Source organism: Conger conger, chromosome 5 (genome assembly GCF_963514075.1).
Source record: "Conger conger chromosome 5, fConCon1.1, whole genome shotgun sequence".
Classification (NCBI taxonomy): domain Eukaryota; kingdom Metazoa; phylum Chordata; class Actinopteri; order Anguilliformes; family Congridae; genus Conger; species Conger conger.
The window spans coordinates 13,888,913-13,909,048 of NC_083764.1; the positions used below are offsets into that span (position 1 = coordinate 13,888,913).

The 20,136-nt window shown below is 42.2% G+C and overlaps 1 protein-coding gene across 2 annotated transcripts in view; it reads right to left on the reverse strand.

The window, feature by feature from the left end:
- The window catches only part of l3mbtl3 (L3MBTL histone methyl-lysine binding protein 3), a 41,307-nt gene that overhangs the window by 12,287 nt on the left and 8,884 nt on the right, over positions 1-20,136 (reverse strand). Inside the window, exons 6-16 of one of the 2 annotated variants that reach the window (XM_061242857.1) lie at positions 18,700-18,784; positions 17,972-18,066; positions 16,418-16,522; positions 15,779-15,914; positions 14,431-14,522; positions 12,676-12,827; positions 9,279-9,355; positions 7,937-8,022; positions 7,406-7,516; positions 4,237-4,351; positions 2,174-2,276 (exon numbers count right to left, since the gene is read on the reverse strand). In XM_061242857.1, the coding sequence (XP_061098841.1) occupies positions 2,174-2,276; positions 4,237-4,351; positions 7,406-7,516; positions 7,937-8,022; positions 9,279-9,355; positions 12,676-12,827; positions 14,431-14,522; positions 15,779-15,914; positions 16,418-16,522; positions 17,972-18,066; positions 18,700-18,784 (1,157 nt within the window). Of the gene's footprint in view, positions 1-2,173; positions 2,277-4,236; positions 4,352-7,405; positions 7,517-7,936; positions 8,023-9,278; positions 9,356-12,675; positions 12,828-14,430; positions 14,523-15,778; positions 15,915-16,417; positions 16,523-17,971; positions 18,067-18,591; positions 18,785-20,136 lie in introns of both variants that reach the window. The other variant, XM_061242855.1, reaches the window with a different exon arrangement.

The following is a 20,136-nucleotide window of genomic DNA, read 5'->3' on the forward strand; positions in this document are numbered from 1 at the left end:
AGTGCAGGAAGCGGCAGCAGAGTTCATATTACCCTGGAAATGAATCATTCAAACCAAATAAGAGTGTTTCAGGGAGCCAGCAATATTAGTGTGCAGTACTTCTGCACTTAAAATTAGGTTACGGTGAATTACAAGTGTATTGTTACAGTGAATTGCAGGTGTATTATTGGGAGAAAATATTGGTATAAACAAATTTAGATTTTAACCACCCTGCAGAGCGTTCGCGGAGAAATGAAAACGAACATAGCCGCTGCGCTGCGTGCGATAGCGCTCGCTTACGAGACCGAGAATGGAACATGAGGACCGTCGCCTTCTCTCTTCTTAACCCCTTCAGTCCCAAGACTGCCATACGGCACTCGAGCGGTCTACCGTGAAATCCCACGGCACTCTCGACTTTATAGCTTTTCAACCAATCAAAATGACTGCTGTACTATTGTTTTGAGCCCCTATTGTAGCCCCACTGAACTTTTCCTACTTAACTCAAAGTTCTCAGCAAAGCCAAAAATCCCTAGAGATGTGGGTGGAGGAACTTCATATTGGCGTTGGGACTGAAAGGGTTGAACACTCATCCCTGGTCAGTGTCACACATGTTTCGCATACTGAGAGATCTATGGAAGAATTTTTGTCTGCAGTCACCACCCAGCCCTTTTAATGTTCTGGGTGTGCAAAGTAATAAATAATGGAATAATGAAAAAGGCTTATTGTAGACGATTCATCAGACTGACTTGACAGGGGCATGACATGGGGTGGCCCTGCTCTTTGGAGCTGTTGTCACGGTTTCTGACAGCCACCACAACACAACACAACAAGCGCTGTACTGAATGCATCAGCATGACAGTATGAATAATGCTACACAGGGATTTGACAGAATATTTTTATATTTTGATTAATGTATTACTTTTATTCTCATCCAGATATTTTCCTTCAAACAACTTTAGAAGAAATGTCTTGGAGGATGAATTTTTTTGAAACAATTTTTGAAGTATTTCCTCACAGACAATGTCTTTGAGGAACCTTTGAGTCTGGGAATAAATAATTGCTCCTGGTCATGGCTCGAATGTTTAAATAATGCATTTCCTGTTTGTTTGTACATGCCAGCTTATCTCGTTTTGGAACGCCAAGTTTTCAAGGGCTCCACATATTTACTTTCCTCAAAATGTAACATTCATTATGCACGCACAGAGGACTTCCCACTCATATCAGTGTAAACTTTTCTTTAGGGGAGAAACATAGAAAAACATGGAATCGGGAATGTGTATCCCGGTCCGGGGGGAGAAGCCAGAGACCGTACAGGAATACTGCTGTTAGACCGGCTCCCATGATGCCGAGCGTACATCCGTCGAAAGACACCCAGCCAATTACGGCTTTGTCGTGTTCGCCCCAGGCCAACTCCGTCGCATTCATGTGTGGATCATCTTCTTCAATCTGCTATAATGAATTCACCCCGCAATAAAGTCTGTTCATCCTTTTCCAGCGCGATTATAATAAACTCCAATACCTCAGGGGTAAATAAACAGCAGCTCGATACAAAGATAGGGAACTTAACATTGTCTGCATGACAAACAATAATTTATTAAGTGATATCAGCTTAATTTCCGTATTAGTGTAAATAATTTTCAAAGCCTAATGTCATTGTGCGCAACCTCTCCATTAACCCTTTGAAGAGTAGTGGTTGGTACATCAACATTAATGTTCAGTTAAGAACATTCTAACCATAAGTGCAGAGGTTTAAGTTTTAAAGTCTTAAACCGTAAAGGTCCCATATAGTGGAAAATGACAGTTCCCTTGCTATGTGGATTATAAGTGAGTTGTGGGTGCTATAAAAACACAGAAAATATCAAAATGCACAGTCCACAAATAAATCCACACAATCCCTATAAGAAACTGTTCATTTAAACGAGTTGTTGGGACTCCCATGAAGTTATGATGTCACAACGATACGCTCATTTGCCTATGTCTGCCTTCAGCAAGGCCCCCCTAGTAGCGGGAAGAAATCCAAACACTCTGCACAGAAGGCGTTCAGTGTGCTGCAGAGCTAAAACTGGATAGATTTTTGGTCCTTCAAACCAGACAAACATCTTTTGGATACCAGGACCTAAAATAAAACACTGGAAAGGTGTAATATTGGACCTTTAAAGGGTTAAAGCGTATGGTGACGGTGGGGGGCGGATACCTGTGGTGACCAGAGTAGCGAGCTCCTTTGATGTGTCCCACACCTTTACAGCCTGGTGTGGGGCAGCCGCCTTGCTCAGAGGACTCAAACATGTCCTGAGGACCTGTGTCGGAGGACAGAGAACAAAGTGCTCATGGAAACAGAGATGCTACGGCAGGGAACATCAACTCACGGTCCTCCAAGGCCGAGAACTGCTGGTTTTCTGCCCTCCCTTTAGTCAGGTGTGAAGGAGTCAGGTGTGAAGACTAATAATCAGTAGCACTAATTGTTCAGTCAATTGCGAGGGAGAAAAGAAAACCAGGGCTGGATTTGGATTCAGGGGCACGTAGTAGGCAAGTGTGCGCAGAAAGCACAAAATGACACTTCATTTCTTAAATTCATGTCTTTGTGCGCATCTGCTAATGCTAAATATTTTTTCTAAAGGGACAATCAGTGTTTTCAGGAATAATATATTTCATAAGAATTTTCATAAATAATATATAACATGCTGTGAAGACAAATTGTACACAAATCCAGCCCTTGACAATCTCTTCTCTGTCGTACAGTAATTTAAACTGGTAACATCAAATAGAAATGGCTACCGGGGAGAGTATCGACAAAGTTTGCTTTGATGTGCTACTACTATTTTCAGCACTCCAAAGCACGAGACTGCATGCGTCTTCTATTTTTTATTTTACTTATCCATTATTCATTGAGGTTAGTTCCACTGAGACAAAAATATATTTTTTAATCAGTTAATAATACATCAGTCACACAACTGTGTACTTCAATAGAATCCGGGTAGTATTCAGGAAAGTTACTTGAGGCAGAGCATGTCCTTGTTTAAACTGCGAGCTCACGTAACAGGTACAATGCATCTCAGCGTTCAGCAGAGGCTAACACAAGCCAGCAGTCACACCGTTAGCCGGTACTAGCGGCGCAACAAGCAGCAGGGCAGAAGATATGAGCCAATCAAACAGCTGTGATGAGATGGCAGAGACACCTGCTGATGAGCTGCTGTGATTGCTCATTGGGGTATGACTGTGCGCAGAAACCGCAAGTACTCAAGCAATGAGTCTCTCGCGCAGCTAAATTTAGTAACCACAAGCCGATGCCGATAATTGAAAATTTGCATGGGGAATTGTGCTGTATGTGGGAATATACATGCAAATGTGCTTATAGATTAGATCCGAAAAAAGTTATTATGCACTCATGTGGAGATTTGTCTTTGGTTACACATGGTATATACAACACATCCATAGCATGAGCATGTCAACACAGCTATTATCTACAATTATTTTGACATAGTTTACCTTCATTTAAATTTGAAGGAATACATGAAAATGAACAGGTAAACAAATAAAGAAATGTTTTGTTTTGTAGAGCAAAAGCAGAGCTATTTTTTCTTTTCTGAGAGCAGTGATGGACACCATTACGAGTTTCCTCTCACCCCCACGACACCACTCCAGCCCTGTGTCAGACCACTGAAATCTAGTGCTTGCCGTTACCATGGACACCATAATACAGGGAGAATTTAGCTCGTCGAGCGGCACAGGGAAAGTTCATTGTTCACTTTCCAGCGTATTGACCAGTAAAAAAAAAGAGCTTTCTGAATCAACGGCTCTTTTTGAGTGATTTGCCCTTTAGCAGAACAGGGCTTCATCTTCTTCTACAATAGCGTGGGACACGATGAAATCAATGAGGAGACAGAGCTGTCAGTTTCCAAACTGCTCGCATTCGAATGGGGCAGAAGAATAACAGTCGTTGGATCAATGAAAGGAGACCTGTGAATATGACCACTCTGGCTGCACTGTGAAAAAAGTCTCGTCTTAACAAGCGTCTTCGTCTTGTAATGAGACTTCCAATCACATTTTTATCTCTCAAGTACAAAATATGAGCTTGTTTTAAGTTACTGTTTGCTTGACAAGTTACATTTTCTCACCCCATTGGCAAATCGTGATATGTGTCAAAATAAGATTTTAATTCAAATATAAGACTTGAAAATGCTTGCTGAGACAGGTCTTTTTGAGCTCAGAGATGAGGAGTAACGTGAGGAGGAACCGCTCGCTGTCGCTCGTACTCACTGATGGGGGGTTGGAGGGGGTGACCCGTCTTGGCGCACCAGCCGGCGGGATGGATGTCCGGGCTGTCCGTGTCCACCCAGTAATCGTACTCATCGGTCCAGCCGTCAAAGTGAATCTGTGAAGGGGCCAGAAATGGGAGGCGTGACCACAGCCGTTATCTCCGCCGGGGACTCATGAAGGGGTCAGGGGGTGAGAGCAAGCTCAAATGACATCACTGCCCTTACTCACTCCAGGGCAGAGACGGTGAGAAGGTCTTTTGAGATGTTCTTTCAAAATTCAGGGTTCTAGAACTCCGCTGCTTAAGTTTCATTATTTGCATGTAAAAAAAGCTGAGGTTGTTTATAAACTGAATGGAGCAGTGCACTATGGGATTGCTGACTCTCCAAGGCCACTTTCACTGATTTAATGTGAAGCCAAGAAACTCAGCTGAATGTAAAGGCCTCACTGCAAATCAATGTGCATGAACACCATACCACTGAATATCAAGAACAGTCAAGGCAGGCATGAGTAACGGACAAAGAACCTATGGTAAAAGCCGATGGTAAGGAATCCTCCATTACACACATTTTGCTGCAAGCTAATGACTTTAATATCAAACAATGCTCAAACAATGTTCAAAATGTACCGCAAAGATAAAGGTTGCTGAACAACCATAGCCAATATAATAATATCATTCTGGCTTGCTTTTCAGAAGGTAGGCAGTGCTAGTCATGCCTCCCATGATAGCATATCACCTCCACCCGGTACACATGATCACTGTGCAACTCACATAACTGACAGTGGCTGGTCAAACGCTACAGTGAAATAAGATGAAAAGGAATTCTAGTCCAGGTGAAACACGGAGAAAAGACCTGTGGAGGCGTTGATATTTAACAAAGACTTCCATCTATAATGCGTGACCTTGGACCCTATAACAGTGAAACATGGAACCAACAGTAAGAGAACCAGACAAGGTAGGGTACAATATTTATACCACTTTTCTGCTTCCAGCTAGCACGGACTAATGCAGTCATGTTTCCAGGCTGTAAAGATGGTGCTAATCAAGCAAAAATATATATTTCTGCTCCCTGCTAGCACGTGCTAATGCAGCCCTGCTACCAAACTGCACAGACACTACCAATCAAACAAAAAAATAAAATATGATCCCAGCTAGCACGTGCTAACACAGCCCTGCTTCGAGGCTATAAAGACAGTGCAAATAAAACCAAGCCATTTTTTTCTGCTCCCAGCTAGCACATGCTAACGCAGTCATGCTTCCAGACTGTAAAGACTGCACTAATCAAACTCAGCCTCCTGGGGACAGGATATTAGAAGCCCTGATAGCGTGATATGGAAATGGGATCGGCAAGCTGTTTGTTTCAAGTCAACACCGATTCCTCCGACCACCGTCCTCGGTAACTGCGAGCGGCAGGTGTGCCGTCATCGTTCGAGAGCGAAAGGTGTCCCGCTGGCAGACGTGAGGCTCGCTACACAGAGAGACGGAGAGGAAACGGCTATCCCCCAGGGCACTGTGGGACGGTGGAACATTCTTTAGAGTTCTCTCGTTTGCAGCTGCCTCCGCAGTCAGCTGGGAGAGAGGAACATGAAGACATCATCTCTTTAGATGGGGGATGTGTTTAGTTATGAGGGAAGCTGGGGAATCATGTTAATCCTGAGACGGTTTAAAAGCTGGAGTGGTTATGTGACGTGTTTGTGTGTGTGTGCGTAGGTACGTGTTTGTGCGTATGTACGTCTGTGTGTGTGTGTGTGATTGTGATTGATGGGAGCAGGGTCCTCAGAGTTTAATAACTAGAGGGTGTATGTGTGTGCGCATGTGCATGAGTGTGTGTTGCGTGTGTGAGTTGTGTGCGTGTGTGTGCATAACAGGAGCGGGTATGCCTTCAGAAAAAAAAGCTGAAGGAGAGTAAAGGTTAAAATGCTGGAGGGTGTATGTGTGTGCATGCCAGCGCATGTGTGTGGGCATGTGTGTGGAGGGGAAAGCCAAGCTGCAGGACAGCGAGTGCTTATTAGCTGGAGGTGTCTTGCGCTAGACAGAGGCAGCTGGAAGCATCATGTTGAATAATAGAGGCACGAAACGGGAGGGGAGGCAGAGGAACACGACTTTGCCATCAAATCAGAGGCTGAGGATGCTGTGAGAACAGACAGTGTTCATGTAGGACAGGCTGAACGAGCGAAGAAGAAAAGAGTCATGGCTGAGCTGCCTGGTTCAAATGTGATGTGTCTCTGCTGCCCCCTGGAGGCTGCCACCAGCATTTACACCAATAATGTCTAAAGAAATAGGATCTTTCTAGGATTTTTTTATATTATTTCAGTTTTGGTGTATCATTTACGTACCACTGCTGACATGTCATTAGAAACTTCTAGAAATATTGAAACTAATCTCATCACTTGAAACCAATCACACCATGTAACCAGGTTTTGACAGTAAACACCAATGAAATTAATTGAATGTTACTGATGAATGATGGATATTTTATTTACTGTAGAGTAGTATTTACTATCAATGAATGCTTGCTGAACTAGAATGTGTATTTTATCAATGAACAAATAGCAAATCTTGAATTTCCCTTGCAGTAGAATTAACCATTTCCATTTACTGTACATGAACAAATAACTTCTCAAAACTGAAAGTTATCAAACTACCAAATTTAAGCGCAGAAAAACACATGATAACAGAGGATATGGTAATCATAAAAATATATTTTCCCAGTCATTATTTTAAGAGCGCCTAATAACTCTCCTATATGACTGGTCAGGTTTCCCAGTGAGTCACTCAGGTTTTCAGGTTCTTTGAAATGACATTTTCAGTTTAAAGACAGATACAAGACTAAAGGTTGTACATAAATGCCTCATTTAATGCCATTGATTTTAGTTTCTCAGTTAAAAAAGTGCTGATTACATGTCAATATTTATTAGTGGGTGAGTATATCTATTTATATGTTTTAATCAATTTCTAAGGGAATAGGCACATTGCCAGCCATTAGAGAGTAGATTGCAATTGCATGCAGAAAAACAGTGATTTCATCAGACATGCCTAGATCCCACGACAGCAAGTCAAATTAATCAATATCATTACGCTCGTAGATAATGGCGCAGTCGGAACGTTTGCATACCAATGTGATGCAATTCCACCCTTTTGAATCCGGATCAATAGGGAATACTGACTCACCTTGATTCTGTGGTCATCTGTGTCGACCACGGACACCACCCTGACCAGCATTGGGTTCCTCTTGTCCACTGCCTCCAACTTCATATGTCTCTGGAAACTGTGGGGCGGTTTCTGTAGGGGTATGTAGGGGAGGGTGGGGTAGTTAGGTGTCTGAAAAAAATGCCTGTCTTAACCAGACCTGGGTCAATTTTGTACTCTACTGATCTTGCCTGGCACAATTCAGCCAACCAAGAGGACACGAATTTGGGGTCTGCAGTCTGCAGTTCCAGTACAACAGACAAGCTCAGTAAGCATAGAAAAGTACCTAAATGCAAAGCAATTACATAATTGGCTCACGTCAATTACAAGTGTCTTAGCAATAAGACTTACAATCTTTTTCTCGTATGCAGAATATAATAAGACTAAATATGACGAAAATACTTGTTGAGATGTACTCATGTTTTGGTTTTTGCTGTGTATGGATTCACACCACACACTGCAGTTCTTGGTTGATCCACTGGGGAAGTGTCACTCAGGCAATGATATGCTCACCGATTTGAAGGCCCTCGCAGGGGCTGGCAAAGAGTTGGTTTCCTCCAGGTATCCTTCCCAGGAAAAAGTCTTTGCATCCGGGTAACCTGCAAAGCAATGATCCCAGTCAGCAAAAGCCAGAAACTAGATATCTAGAGGGGAGGAATCTATGTTGAGAGATGCTTTAACATAAATAGACATGGTTAACCGCAATATAGCTCAGGTTTTACCCAGATATAGTCTGCCTATGTCCAAGTTGGCTACAATCCTTTCACTTTGCAACCAAATGTAGCCAGATGTTCACCTGAATGCCTAGACACTGTTTCACCAACTTTTCACCACAAAAATGTTCACTGGGAAAGAACAACTTCATATCACTGAAACACACAAACATACACACATACCCACACACACACACATAAATTATATAATTGCCTGGGGAAGGTGTGGGGGGACTCCTTTGGGACAGTAACTTCCTTTCATAATGAAATGCTTATTAAGTGATGAAGTGTTAGGATTGTTCTCTGCCTATTAGAGAAACGTACTTTGATACATTATATTGCCTGCAATGAGAAGGGTATTAAAATTAATATATAGTTGTATTATAATTACATAATCAATATATAATTCATGCATGGACCAGAGCCTCCAGGCTGAATGCTATTTCCTTCTTCCCCCACCATTTGTAGTCAGATAAACAACACAATCCAGAGAGAGTAATGCAATAGTGGAGGCAACATCCACACGGGCTGCTGTTAAAAGTGAGGGTTATTGGAACTTGATCCAGGCCCAGCTGTCTCTGTGATGCGGTTTGTGAAGAAGGCGGTGTCGCTGCGGAAACCCTAATAAACCCTAAGCCCCCGGTGCCTGTGTGTGGTGCGGGATGTTCTCTATGCTAATTTCACACAGGGTGAACTGCTTGAATAAACACAGGCAGAATGCACACCGCAAAGGCCTTGAGGAACTGAATACTGCAGTGAAGCTGAGGGACCGCTAATTCTGTCTCAGAACCGCTGACTGGATACGGTTCAGGGCACCTTCAGTGAAGCTAAGAGGGAAAGGGACAGAACCGCTGACTGGATACAGTTCAGGGGAAGCAAAGAGTGAAAGGGACCACAAATAAGATATAAGATGGATATAACTAATTTGTCTTCTGCATATTGATAGTGTGGAAGTGTGAGTGGGTGTTTTAGACTGACCTGTGTATACCTGGGTGTTTTTGATTGAACGGAAGTGTGAGCAGGTGTTTTAGACTGACCTGGAGAGGTTGAGAGGGTGTTTTGGTGTGGGTGTTTTTGACTGCCCTGCGTATACGTGGGTGCTTTTGATTGAATGGGAGTGTGAGCAGGTGTTTTAGACTGACCTGGAGGAGTTGTGAGGGTCTTAGCATTCTCCTGACACCAGCCAACCGGATGAATGTAGGGACCCGTGGCATCACACCTACAGGGGAACACACACAGGTTATAAGGAGACCCTCGACAAGGAAAGGTCATATCGAAAGACGTCACTTTACCTCACCCTGCTGCCTGAGGTTACTCAAAGCACAGGTCAACAAAAAATACACATCAAATATAAAAACTGCAGAATTCATACAAACATCAATTCAACTACATGCAAAACACTCTTCAGCACAGGCCAACGTGTGCATGGATCAGAAACCGGAACGCACGACAGTCACCAATAACCATTTTCACATGGGATATTTCAGTGAAGGCACACCTAACACAAACACACTTGGGGAAAACTCCTTCTGGTGCTGGGCTTATCGGCCCAATAAGGAAAAGATTTGTTTTGGGAGAACGGATGGCCCCCACTACTGTGTCTGAGGCTTGGGGGGATTCCGCTCCAATGCCCGCCCACGCAAGCTGCCCCCCTGTCATGTTGTGAAACAAAGACTAACATTAAACAGGGCTTGCTGGTCAGTTATTTCTAGCCTGCTACTGAATCAGTGCTCTCAATAATGCTGTTTAGGCGTCATTGAGTCAGTCACAAGAACAATAACAGCAGCTTCAAAATTCATGGTTGGGATATTAAACGGGTGTAATTTCGACAACATAAATTACACCCTGTTAATAACTCAACCATGCCTTTTGAAGCTGTTATGTGCTTTAATAAAGCATGTTGCACACAGGTTGTTATATTGAAATTACAAACATTATACCATGTATCACCACCACTCAAGTTTCATACTGGTCCACCTGCCGGCTACCCAGTTGGTGTACATCGGTAGAAGTGGATGTTTTTGAATGTACATTTTTTGGTGCTTTGAAGCCACAGGATGAAGGCCCATTTCACCCGGGTAACTATGATATATAGAAAATATATGGAAAATGCAACATCTCAGCAAAACTATGGATGGACAAATACGATTCTGGGTAAGTGGAAACATATCTTAATTTCACTTTTAGGTGAACTGCCCGAGCAATCCTACTGAGAAAATAAGGTTTGTAGTCCTGTTTTAGGGCTGGTATTGAGGCATTCTCCATAGTTCCTGATTCCGTACACTACTGTTAAGGGGTTAGGGTGGAGTTGCTTTAGACTTTAATTCCGGTCATTCATATTATTAGTCACTCATTCATAATAGCAGTCACAGTTGTATGTTGGTAACATTATTCACTAATAGTTATCACTGAATAACTGGGGGTTTTAGTAGATACTGAGCCTGCACTTATGCAGAATTCCGACTTGGGGTTGTAATGTAGTCAGCGGTGTGATTTGTGTCATTTCAAAATTGATATTGAACTAGTTCAATAGTAGTCAACAATTGCATATGCTATACAGAGGCTACTTATGAGCGAATCAAAATGGTCAGCAATAATGTATAGGAGTAATGACTTATTCAGTATCTGGTCAGTGAAATACAGCAATTTAGGGGTTATCACAAACTGTTCAGAACTCGACACGTGGACTCTGTAACATTGCTCAAAGGTTGTTACCCAGTCCATTCCATTCCAGGCACTGAAGGAGGCACTACGGTCAGTATTGTTGTCTGAGAGCTGTTATCAAGCGGGTCTCAGTGGTTTCAGAGGGCTGTGTAATTTAAATGCGTTCTGACCCGAGGTGTTGCAAACCCTGTGGCTCCCTGATGAGAACAGCACTGACACGGCATCTGTAGCAGGAGCCTCCCTGGGCGACACTGTTCACAGAGCCGCTCCAGGTTCTCCTCTCCTCGAACTCATTTATTCATGAACGTACATAATTCCCGGCCCGTTTAAACTTTGCACGCCGTCCTGCATATGTCAGACAGGTCCGTTAAGAACCCAATTCTACCAATTCTCTGTGAATAGCCCTTAAAAAATGCAATGGAAGGAAGGGCACTGTGAGCCATACATCTAACTGCTACGTAACCGTAAGCTACAGTGGATACTTATTGGGGAGGGTTCCCCCCCCCCTTTTCTCTGGAACGTAAGATTCTCTGTTGCTAAGGCTACACCATCCAAACCTACACAGAGAGCGCTGCATCCTCAGCACGTTAAATTGTTTATGAAATATGTGGCATTTGAATCTATCCTAATCAATCAGTGCCATCTTGCGTTCCACGTCCATTACTACACCCAAAACAGTGATATCAAACTAAGAACTGCAGTCTGCTAGCAAGCCAAATGACTACACCACACCTAGAAATAGTTAAAGAGATATTGTTTAACCAAATTAATGCTGTAAGAATGTAGATAGTGAATACTACTGTGCTATTTGTTTGTGATGTGGCTTGGCTCAGCCTTGGAGCTGGAGGTACAACGTGACCTAAAACATCTTCAGGCTTATCTACAGGCTACACCTGATGAATGTGCTGAAAGAGAACACTAACTGCAGTCAGAAGCTTTCCCTGGTGTAAAATCCAGCTAGGACCAGCTTTAAACACCAGCTACCAGCTGTTTCAAAACATAGCTTGAGCTGGTCAAACCATGTGGAGAATCGAGCTGGTCTAACTGGTCAACCAGCTACCAGCTGTTTGAGAACCTAGTTTGAGCTGTTTTTTTTTCAGCAGAACGTCAGAAGCTATGAGCAATACGGTACCTCAGTGTGTTAAAAATGACACTGTACAAAGCTTTACAGAGTTCATGTTTTCTGTCGATGTGGGAATATGGCTGGGTGTGGTCAGGCAATGATATCAATGGAGGGCTGTTTGCGTGTACGTACAGCCCATGCCAGACTTAAATAAAGGAGCGAACACTGCAGAAACAGGTCTGGCAGCTGAACTGGGCCAGGCCTTGGGCCGCTGCCAGTAGTAAATACTTCTGCACGATTAATAACCTTGTTTTTTTTTTTACAGTAGGCAGGCCAGATTTTCAAGAATGAGATGAAGAACGGTCGACCAGAAATAAGACAGAGAAGAAGGAGCTAATTTTTCAGCCCTTTGGTTTCAATCTTTAAAAATATGTCACACATTTTTACACTGATTAAAATGTCCCTGAATGACCAAATTACAAAAGATGTCATAAATTATGAACCGGTGGTCACAGCAGTGGTAATAGGAGTCCCCTTGGTTAAATAGCAGAGATGGCTCTCCTGGTGATATGAAATGTTCTAATATTGTAAAATGACAGTGAAATAACTCACTCTTGCCCTCAACAAGCACACCTAATGTGTATACTTTGCAATGTATTTGTGATTTCTCCATTATTGTGTTTTTCTACATTAGCCCGTCGTTGTCTGCAATTGTGATTGTCCGAGCTTAATAACAGATAATCATAACTTGGCCTTTTCTCGAAACAAATTATACTGAGAAAAACAGCTGAAGGGTGAAAAGATAGCTTTACCAGTAGTCATAACTCTCATCCCAGTTATCGAAGTGCACCAGGAATCGGCTATCCACCATGTCTGTTACTGTGGCAACGCAGATGAAAGTGGGGTTTTTCTTGTCAATGGCTTCCAGCTTCATTCCGATTCGAAATCCTGAAGGGGTGACGGTCTGGAACAAAAAAGCAGGCTAATTATTATTTCAGTGACAGAATTCAGCTGCAGAAAATAACCAGTGTGATTCTCGTGTGGCTGCGCCTTTTTCAACACAACAAATATTCAAACATACCCAAATGGACCCCATTCAAACCGCTACAGTAATTATTGTGTTATATCTGCTATTACTTTGACAAATAAGTACTCCATCTTATTTTATTATTGTGTATACGCCGTATCAGAAAATAGTGATTCAGAGAAATTCATCCCAAAACAGCACTATATTTATATATTTGTAGATTTATATTTGCAGGTTACTGTAATCAACAAAACCCAAATTTGGGGGCAGAGCTCTATTACATTACATGGCATTTAGCAGACGCTCTTATCCAGAGCGACGTACAACGAAGTGCAGATCAAACACAAGTACAAGTGCGAAGAGGACCTGAGAGGACAGTACAGTTCCGAGTCATAGTGTAACCATACAGATATAATCGGAACCCTTGAAGAATACATCAACTTCCAAACTAGCATACCACAGTTGGCAGCTAGAATACCCCGAGTACAACAATACAATAACTAATACAAAAAACAACATCTATACAACTATATAAGTGCCATTACACTCTATATTAATTTAAGAACAAGCTATGATACAGGGTACACAGTAAACACATGGTTATACAAAGTTACTGCATGTTGCGTGTTGCTTGTGTTCGATGAGTGCTTTGCCATCTTATTATCGTCATCACCACTACTACCCGATGCCCTTATCAAGGATGATATTTACACTATTAAATAATATCCATTTATCGGGGTGAAAATTAGGGAATCATTTCCTTAAAAAGCCTTGTTTAAAGGTGCCATAGCGCATTCCCAAGTAGGATATAATTCTGCAACATTCTGCTTAAGCCCAGCTCCCTAAAGGCTAAGTAACATTTGAAAACTGAAAGACTGTCAGCTGTGCATCTCTGGGTAAATTTCACAGTAGGTGGGCCCTTACGAAAGCTGTCATAAGGGAGAGATTGTGCACACAGAGGTACTAAACTGAATGTCATCCAACCATTTTAGGACTTTCTCACAGCAAATTATACTGCCATAAGAGATAAGTGCTGCATGAAGAAGTTTGACCTATTAACATTAATCATAATCATTATCATCATTACGATGATCATCCTTAACTGTATGACCATTAGACGCTGCCTAACTACAGAACACAGGTCAGATAAGGTACAATTCGCATAAAGTATCAGTCATCCATAGCCTTGATCTTCAAGTCTAGTTCACATGGTAAATACAGGCTAATTTCATGTCATAAACTAGACGCAACGCATGATTAGATATTGTTGAGATACGATTAAGAACTACAACATGGATGGAGATGCAAGTGCAAGATGGAAGTGCTAGACGAAGACACAAGTAGGGCTAGAAATTACCACATGCCTTTTATAACTCCTGTTATCTTAATACAAAATGGTGATTACTCCCAGTCAATTGAAAACCTTACACTGAACACTGAACCAATGTATTGTCAGTAGCATCATTGTTTGAGGACAGTGGGAGTGCCATATGTGTAGCCAGCGGTGCGTTCTGATTGGCCGCAGGCCTTCTGTACTCACCGTGTTCTGGCTCTCAAACAAGGCTTTGGGTGCAGCCTGGGCCTTGCACAGCTTGATGTAGGACTGCCAATTAAATTCCTCCTCCTTTATACCTGCATATTAAAAACCAAAACTGTATAAGGCTCCCTGTTCCTATAGGCCGACAGTCAGAAAGCCCCATTTAACCCCTTAAGTCCCACCGGCCCAGGGCTGGGCAGGTGTGGGTTTTTTTGCATTCATTTATTTTTTCAGGGTGCAATTTCCAATCACTATGGCAACAGAATATTCCATTTGAAAGCTTAAAACTCACGGTTCTATCTGTATAACCTATTTTAAGATGCTTTAGCAACAACAGTTCCTTAATTTGCAACATGTGGGTGGTAATACAAGCATAGAGGGACGCCTTCTTTGCATTTTGGAAATCCACAGACTACGCAAATCAAGGCCTCCTTTTCACGGCAAGGGTCCAGCGAACCAAATGCATAATAGTTTCTAATTATAAAAAGCCACAATGATCTGTCTCCACTCAAAAACAGAAAGTATTTTCAGTGATAAAAAAATCATCCACTTCCACTGCGTTTCAGCTTCTGTAAGCTTTGTTTTAGCAACATTTTGAGTAATTCTGGCTCTTGGTAACTCCAAAGCATTACCTTTCAGAAGAGACCAGGATTATGCCTGTAGTCAAAAGGGTTCACAAACAGTTACCGTTTTATTTTGGGTATCTCACATTTATGTCAATATATCAAAGGGGTTAACAATTATATCAGCAAATTAGAGAAGGTAATCAGCGAGCTCTGATAATATTTAATACTGTACATGAAATACAATTTAGTGACAGTAAGAATGCATGCAATAGGAAAACAGCTCTTCATTTTTTTATTCAATACACTGCTCTGCTGTAATAGCGCAAAGCGTGGCAGTAACCGTTGCCGTGGGAGACCAGCCCACGCAGAGCTTGTCAATAGAGCACGCTTCTACAATTTTTAAATCTCGTGTATTTTCAAGGTTCCGTTTTTGGGCCACACTTTGCACAACTACAAATGCCTCTTCCACCAGTATTAGCAATTTCTTTCCATGTTATTTTCATCAATTACTGCAAGGACTTAAATAACGTCTCCGTTTCTGTTCTGCAATGGTACCACTACCACCCTTCAATTACTGTTGGACTAATAATGTCCACTTAAATCTGTAGAGCCCTATAATTCCAGGAATGTATGGCAACACCTGCACTCTCCCTGATCCTTGTAATTCTATGAATCTCCTGAGGTTATAATTCTGTGAATACTGGAACGTTTCATTTCTCCTGGGGCTGCCTGGATATCTTTTTGGCACTTTTTCAGATGTACTTCGCTGACTGTGCAGTGGCTACCTTTCGGAGCGTGAAGCTTGTGTCCCGTTTTCTCACACCAGCCCACCGGGTGGATGTCCGGAGAATTGGAATTTACCCAGAAGTCATAGCAGTCGCTGTACTTGTCGAAGTGCAGCCTGATTCTGTGCCCTGAAACCTACAGACACACATTGGCAATTAATGGTCACCCTTATATTGTTTAGTCTTACTGGTGCAGGTAATGATTATTTATTTTCGCAGGACTGAAGAACTGAGATATTTAAAACAGAATAGCATGCATGAAGAGAAAGCCATTTTCATTTTCTTTAAAATATCACAGATATATACAATATGCTGAATAGCAAAGTTATGGAATGAATGAACAAGAGCAAAGAACACAGAATAAGGTGCATTTTTCTCAAATAACATTTGTACATATCATTATCACATATACAGTATGAGCTCACCAAATGTGTTGAGAAATTGAGAATTGAGAAAACCTGCACCTAATTATTTTCCATACCAATATCATTCAGTCATCCATTCATTCATTTGTTCATTAATTATATTTGCTATTCCATTTTTTGTTTACAGGCCTGTTTATAGTGAAACACATTTCCAGGAAGTTCAATCTTCGAAGAGTTATAGACAGCCTTTGTCTGGCTATATGTGTGTGGTTACCTCGGCAACTGTCAGCACACAGTACATGGAGGGGTGTTCAGGGTCCACTCCTTCCAGTCTCATCCCTACCCGAAAGCCATTCTTATTCTGTGGGTAGGACTGGTGCTAAATCCAAACAGAAACCCACCCATTAATCAACCCACCTCCCAACCTTTCCAACACCACCCTCACAGAATAACCGCACCAATTCACTTAAAGCTTTTTCTATTATATGAGGCAGCAAGGTGCTATGCTAGCCAGAATAATACAAATAAACAGGGAAATTAATTTGCAGTGGAATCACACTGAAGGGGGTTAATGAGATTAAGCTAGAGCATCTCTCAAACAGTCTATGACAACTTTCCATCCCTGCTTAAGGTTATGTTCCACCAAAAACATCTTTGGTCTTCCAGATCATTTCAGAGTTACGTACTTCAATTATCATTAGGTAAGGACTAAATTCTGACAAAATATGTTAATTCACTAATTTGCATACTTAATTCAAGATGGCGGAAATTACACATTTTCTAGCAGCCTATAATCTGAACCAAGTAAAATATTGTTATAATTCTTTCAGATTCTAAATAAAGATATGTTTGAAGACTGTTTTGAGCCATTTCTTTATCACCAGTACCCAATAGTCATTTTTCGAGAATCCTTTTATTTTTTATATAAAACTTCAGAATCTAACAATGAGATTTGTAAAGCTTATAACAATATAATAATTATGAATTGGCTTAAAACAGTCTCCTGGATATGGAGTAAAAGTTTGCAAAGTTTCTTGATGATAGGATGACTATGCACAGAGTCCTGTAATATCGTTCAAAATCAGGTTTTGAGAAAATCGAGTCCAAAGGTATAAATGGTAAATAATTCTACAAATTCACCATACACATGGCGTAATCATTCAAAAGGTGGTATTATCCTAAAAGTTGAATAGTTGAGGGATGATTTACACAGTAAACAGAAAAAGGTACATTTGGCTAAAAATGCATTTTTTTTCAGTGGAACAGAACCATAACACTGTATGATTGAATATTCACATATACCTCTGCACTGAATGAACAAAGCAAACAAACACAGCCAAGGCTTGATTTGTTGAATAAAATCACATTGTATTAAATGTATACAGTGCAATCCAAAGTTTTTGGACAGAGAAACACTTTCTGTTGTTGTAGCGTAGCTCTACTCCAGCACATTGTATTTGAAATTAAACTATGTATATGAGGTAAAATTGCAGACTTTCAGCTTTAATTTAAGCGTATTTACATCAATATCAAGTGAGCCCTATAGGAATGTCACCTTTTTTTATACATAGTCCCTTTTTGGGGGCGCAAACGTAATTGGACAAATTTAACTGAGCAATATTCCTTGTTTCATTTCAAATACAATGTGCTGGAGTGCAGAGTCAAAACAGCAGAAATTGTGTCACAGTACAAATGTTCATATAAAGGCTAATTAGGCTCACCCAAAACAGCGATGATGCATTAATAAACAACCAAACACAATTATGCTGTATATTAGCAGACATATTCCCAGAGCATCAGCACAACTATGGGTAGGCCCAGCTCTGACCTCTTTAAACAGCTTGTTGGGAGCGCTGAGGGCCTTCTCTTGCTCCAGGTAAGAGGCCCAGCACCATGACTTCTTCTTCCCTCCGTACGGGACAGCTGCAAAAAAAGCACCAGTCAGTCAGTTTGTCCATATGCCCTAGAAAACATGGCAGGTTTGAAAAAACTGTTATCACTTAAATCTAATCTTTAATTAAAAAAACAGATTAGACAATGGGTCTGTCAGGTAGTTCGTCCTGCTGAAGCACTGGTTCAGCGCTACAGCCAGGGGACTGGTAGTGACTCCTGACCAGTGCAGACTGCCTGTCAATCATTCAGAGCGCATAACTGGCGTTTCAGTCAGCAGGGCGGCGCCTCCTCTGGCTGCACCAGGCTCCTGCGGCCTCAGTCTGCCCCAGCTGCGCACGACACGCGCCCATCCGGCGCAGCGACTGCGCAAATCCGCCAGAAGAGCCGCGGCGCGAGAATCAGCAGCTGCAGCCAGGACGCGGTGTCCTCACCCGCACCCTCCCAAACCCGCAGGGAGAAGACAAGCCTGCCAACGCGACAAGAGGATCCCAAACTGAGAGAAAACGAACCCGGAAAAAAAAAGCGGCTACGACAAACGGTTTAAAGAAATCGAACCCGCGGAGACGGAATCCATCTGCGGGCAGAGGGAGGGCAGCGAGCCGTCAGCGCTAACGCCGGGGAACGGCCGTCCGCGGCTTCCTCTCGCCGAGCGGCTCCACTCACTGTGTTTCAGCAGCGCCGCGTCTCCCCTCCGCTTCCTACGACCTCGCTGCGGCCCCCGCGTCGTCTTCCTGTCTGCCTTCTCTTCCTGTTCCACACACACACACACACACACACACACACACGATGCTCAACCGCGGCAGAACGCTCCCGAGTCACGTGACCGAACAAAGAACCCCCCCCCCCCCCCAGCACATGCAGACACAAAATAAACACAAAACAATAACAACAACAAACTACAGGAGTACTCAAGACATGATTGAGAAAAACTGTAAGTGACAAGATTATCATACAATTATCAATTCATTGTCAGAATCAGGTCTAATGAAATAGTTTTAAAGCTGACCATTACATATCCATGTATACTACCATAGCTGCCAACTCTGATGCTTTCGGCGTGAGACACACGCATTTGCATGTGTGTGTGAAAACAGGCAAATGCATGTGTCTCACGCCGAAAGCATGAGAGTTGGCAGCTATGCACTACAGTGTTTTACACTCAAAACCAGTGTAAGGTTCAGAATGTCTGTTAGTATATTGTTCTCCCACATGAAACAAAAGGAGAAGTGTGTGGCAGACTTGCAATAACAGTCCTTGCAAGAGACAGGCACATGTCTTAATATCCTATGCCACTTCTACAGGAAAAGCGCTGCATAATTTTAGCGACACTTGCCTACATGCGTTGTGTAACACGGCAGAATCTAAAGCAGCTTGTTTTGGCTAAATCAGTACGACCTTGATGTATAATCCAGCCGTGTTAAAGGTCCCATATTGTTGAGAATGCTATTTCCCTTGCTATGTGAATTATAAGGTAGTTGGAGGGGCTATAAAAACACAGTGAAAGTGTCAAAACAAACAGTCCCCAAAGAAATCCACATAATCCATATTAATAGTTAATTTAAAGGAGCTGTTTGGACTTTATGATGTCACAACTATACGCTCATTTGCTACCTTGTAGCCGGATGACATCCAAGCGCTTGGCGTTCAGCTCTTTGCGTAGCTAGCCAGCCAATCAGACCAGAGGATCATTGATTTCACTGAGCCTTAAAGACAGTCACTAAAACAGCCTGTTCTTGGTAAAGCTCATGAGAGGCGCTGGAGAATAGACATATAAAACTGGAAAGGTGTACAATATGGGAGCTTCAATAAAGGCACGCCCTGCTAAAAAAACTGCTCAAGCTACATCAGCTCCATACTCAACATGGTTTAACAGGCTCAAGCTATGTTTTGAAACAGCTGGTAGCTGGGACTTCAAGCTGGTCATTGCTGGATTTCGCACCAGGGCAGCCTTCCCCAATCAAGTGCCCACATGACTTACATTAACCCCAAAACCTATGAAGAGTAGCTATTTAGGAATTTTGTTTTGGAGGTAATTGTTGGAGAACTCCATTGCAGTCGATCACCAGTAGTGATTGCTACATCAGCATTAGAATGTGAAGA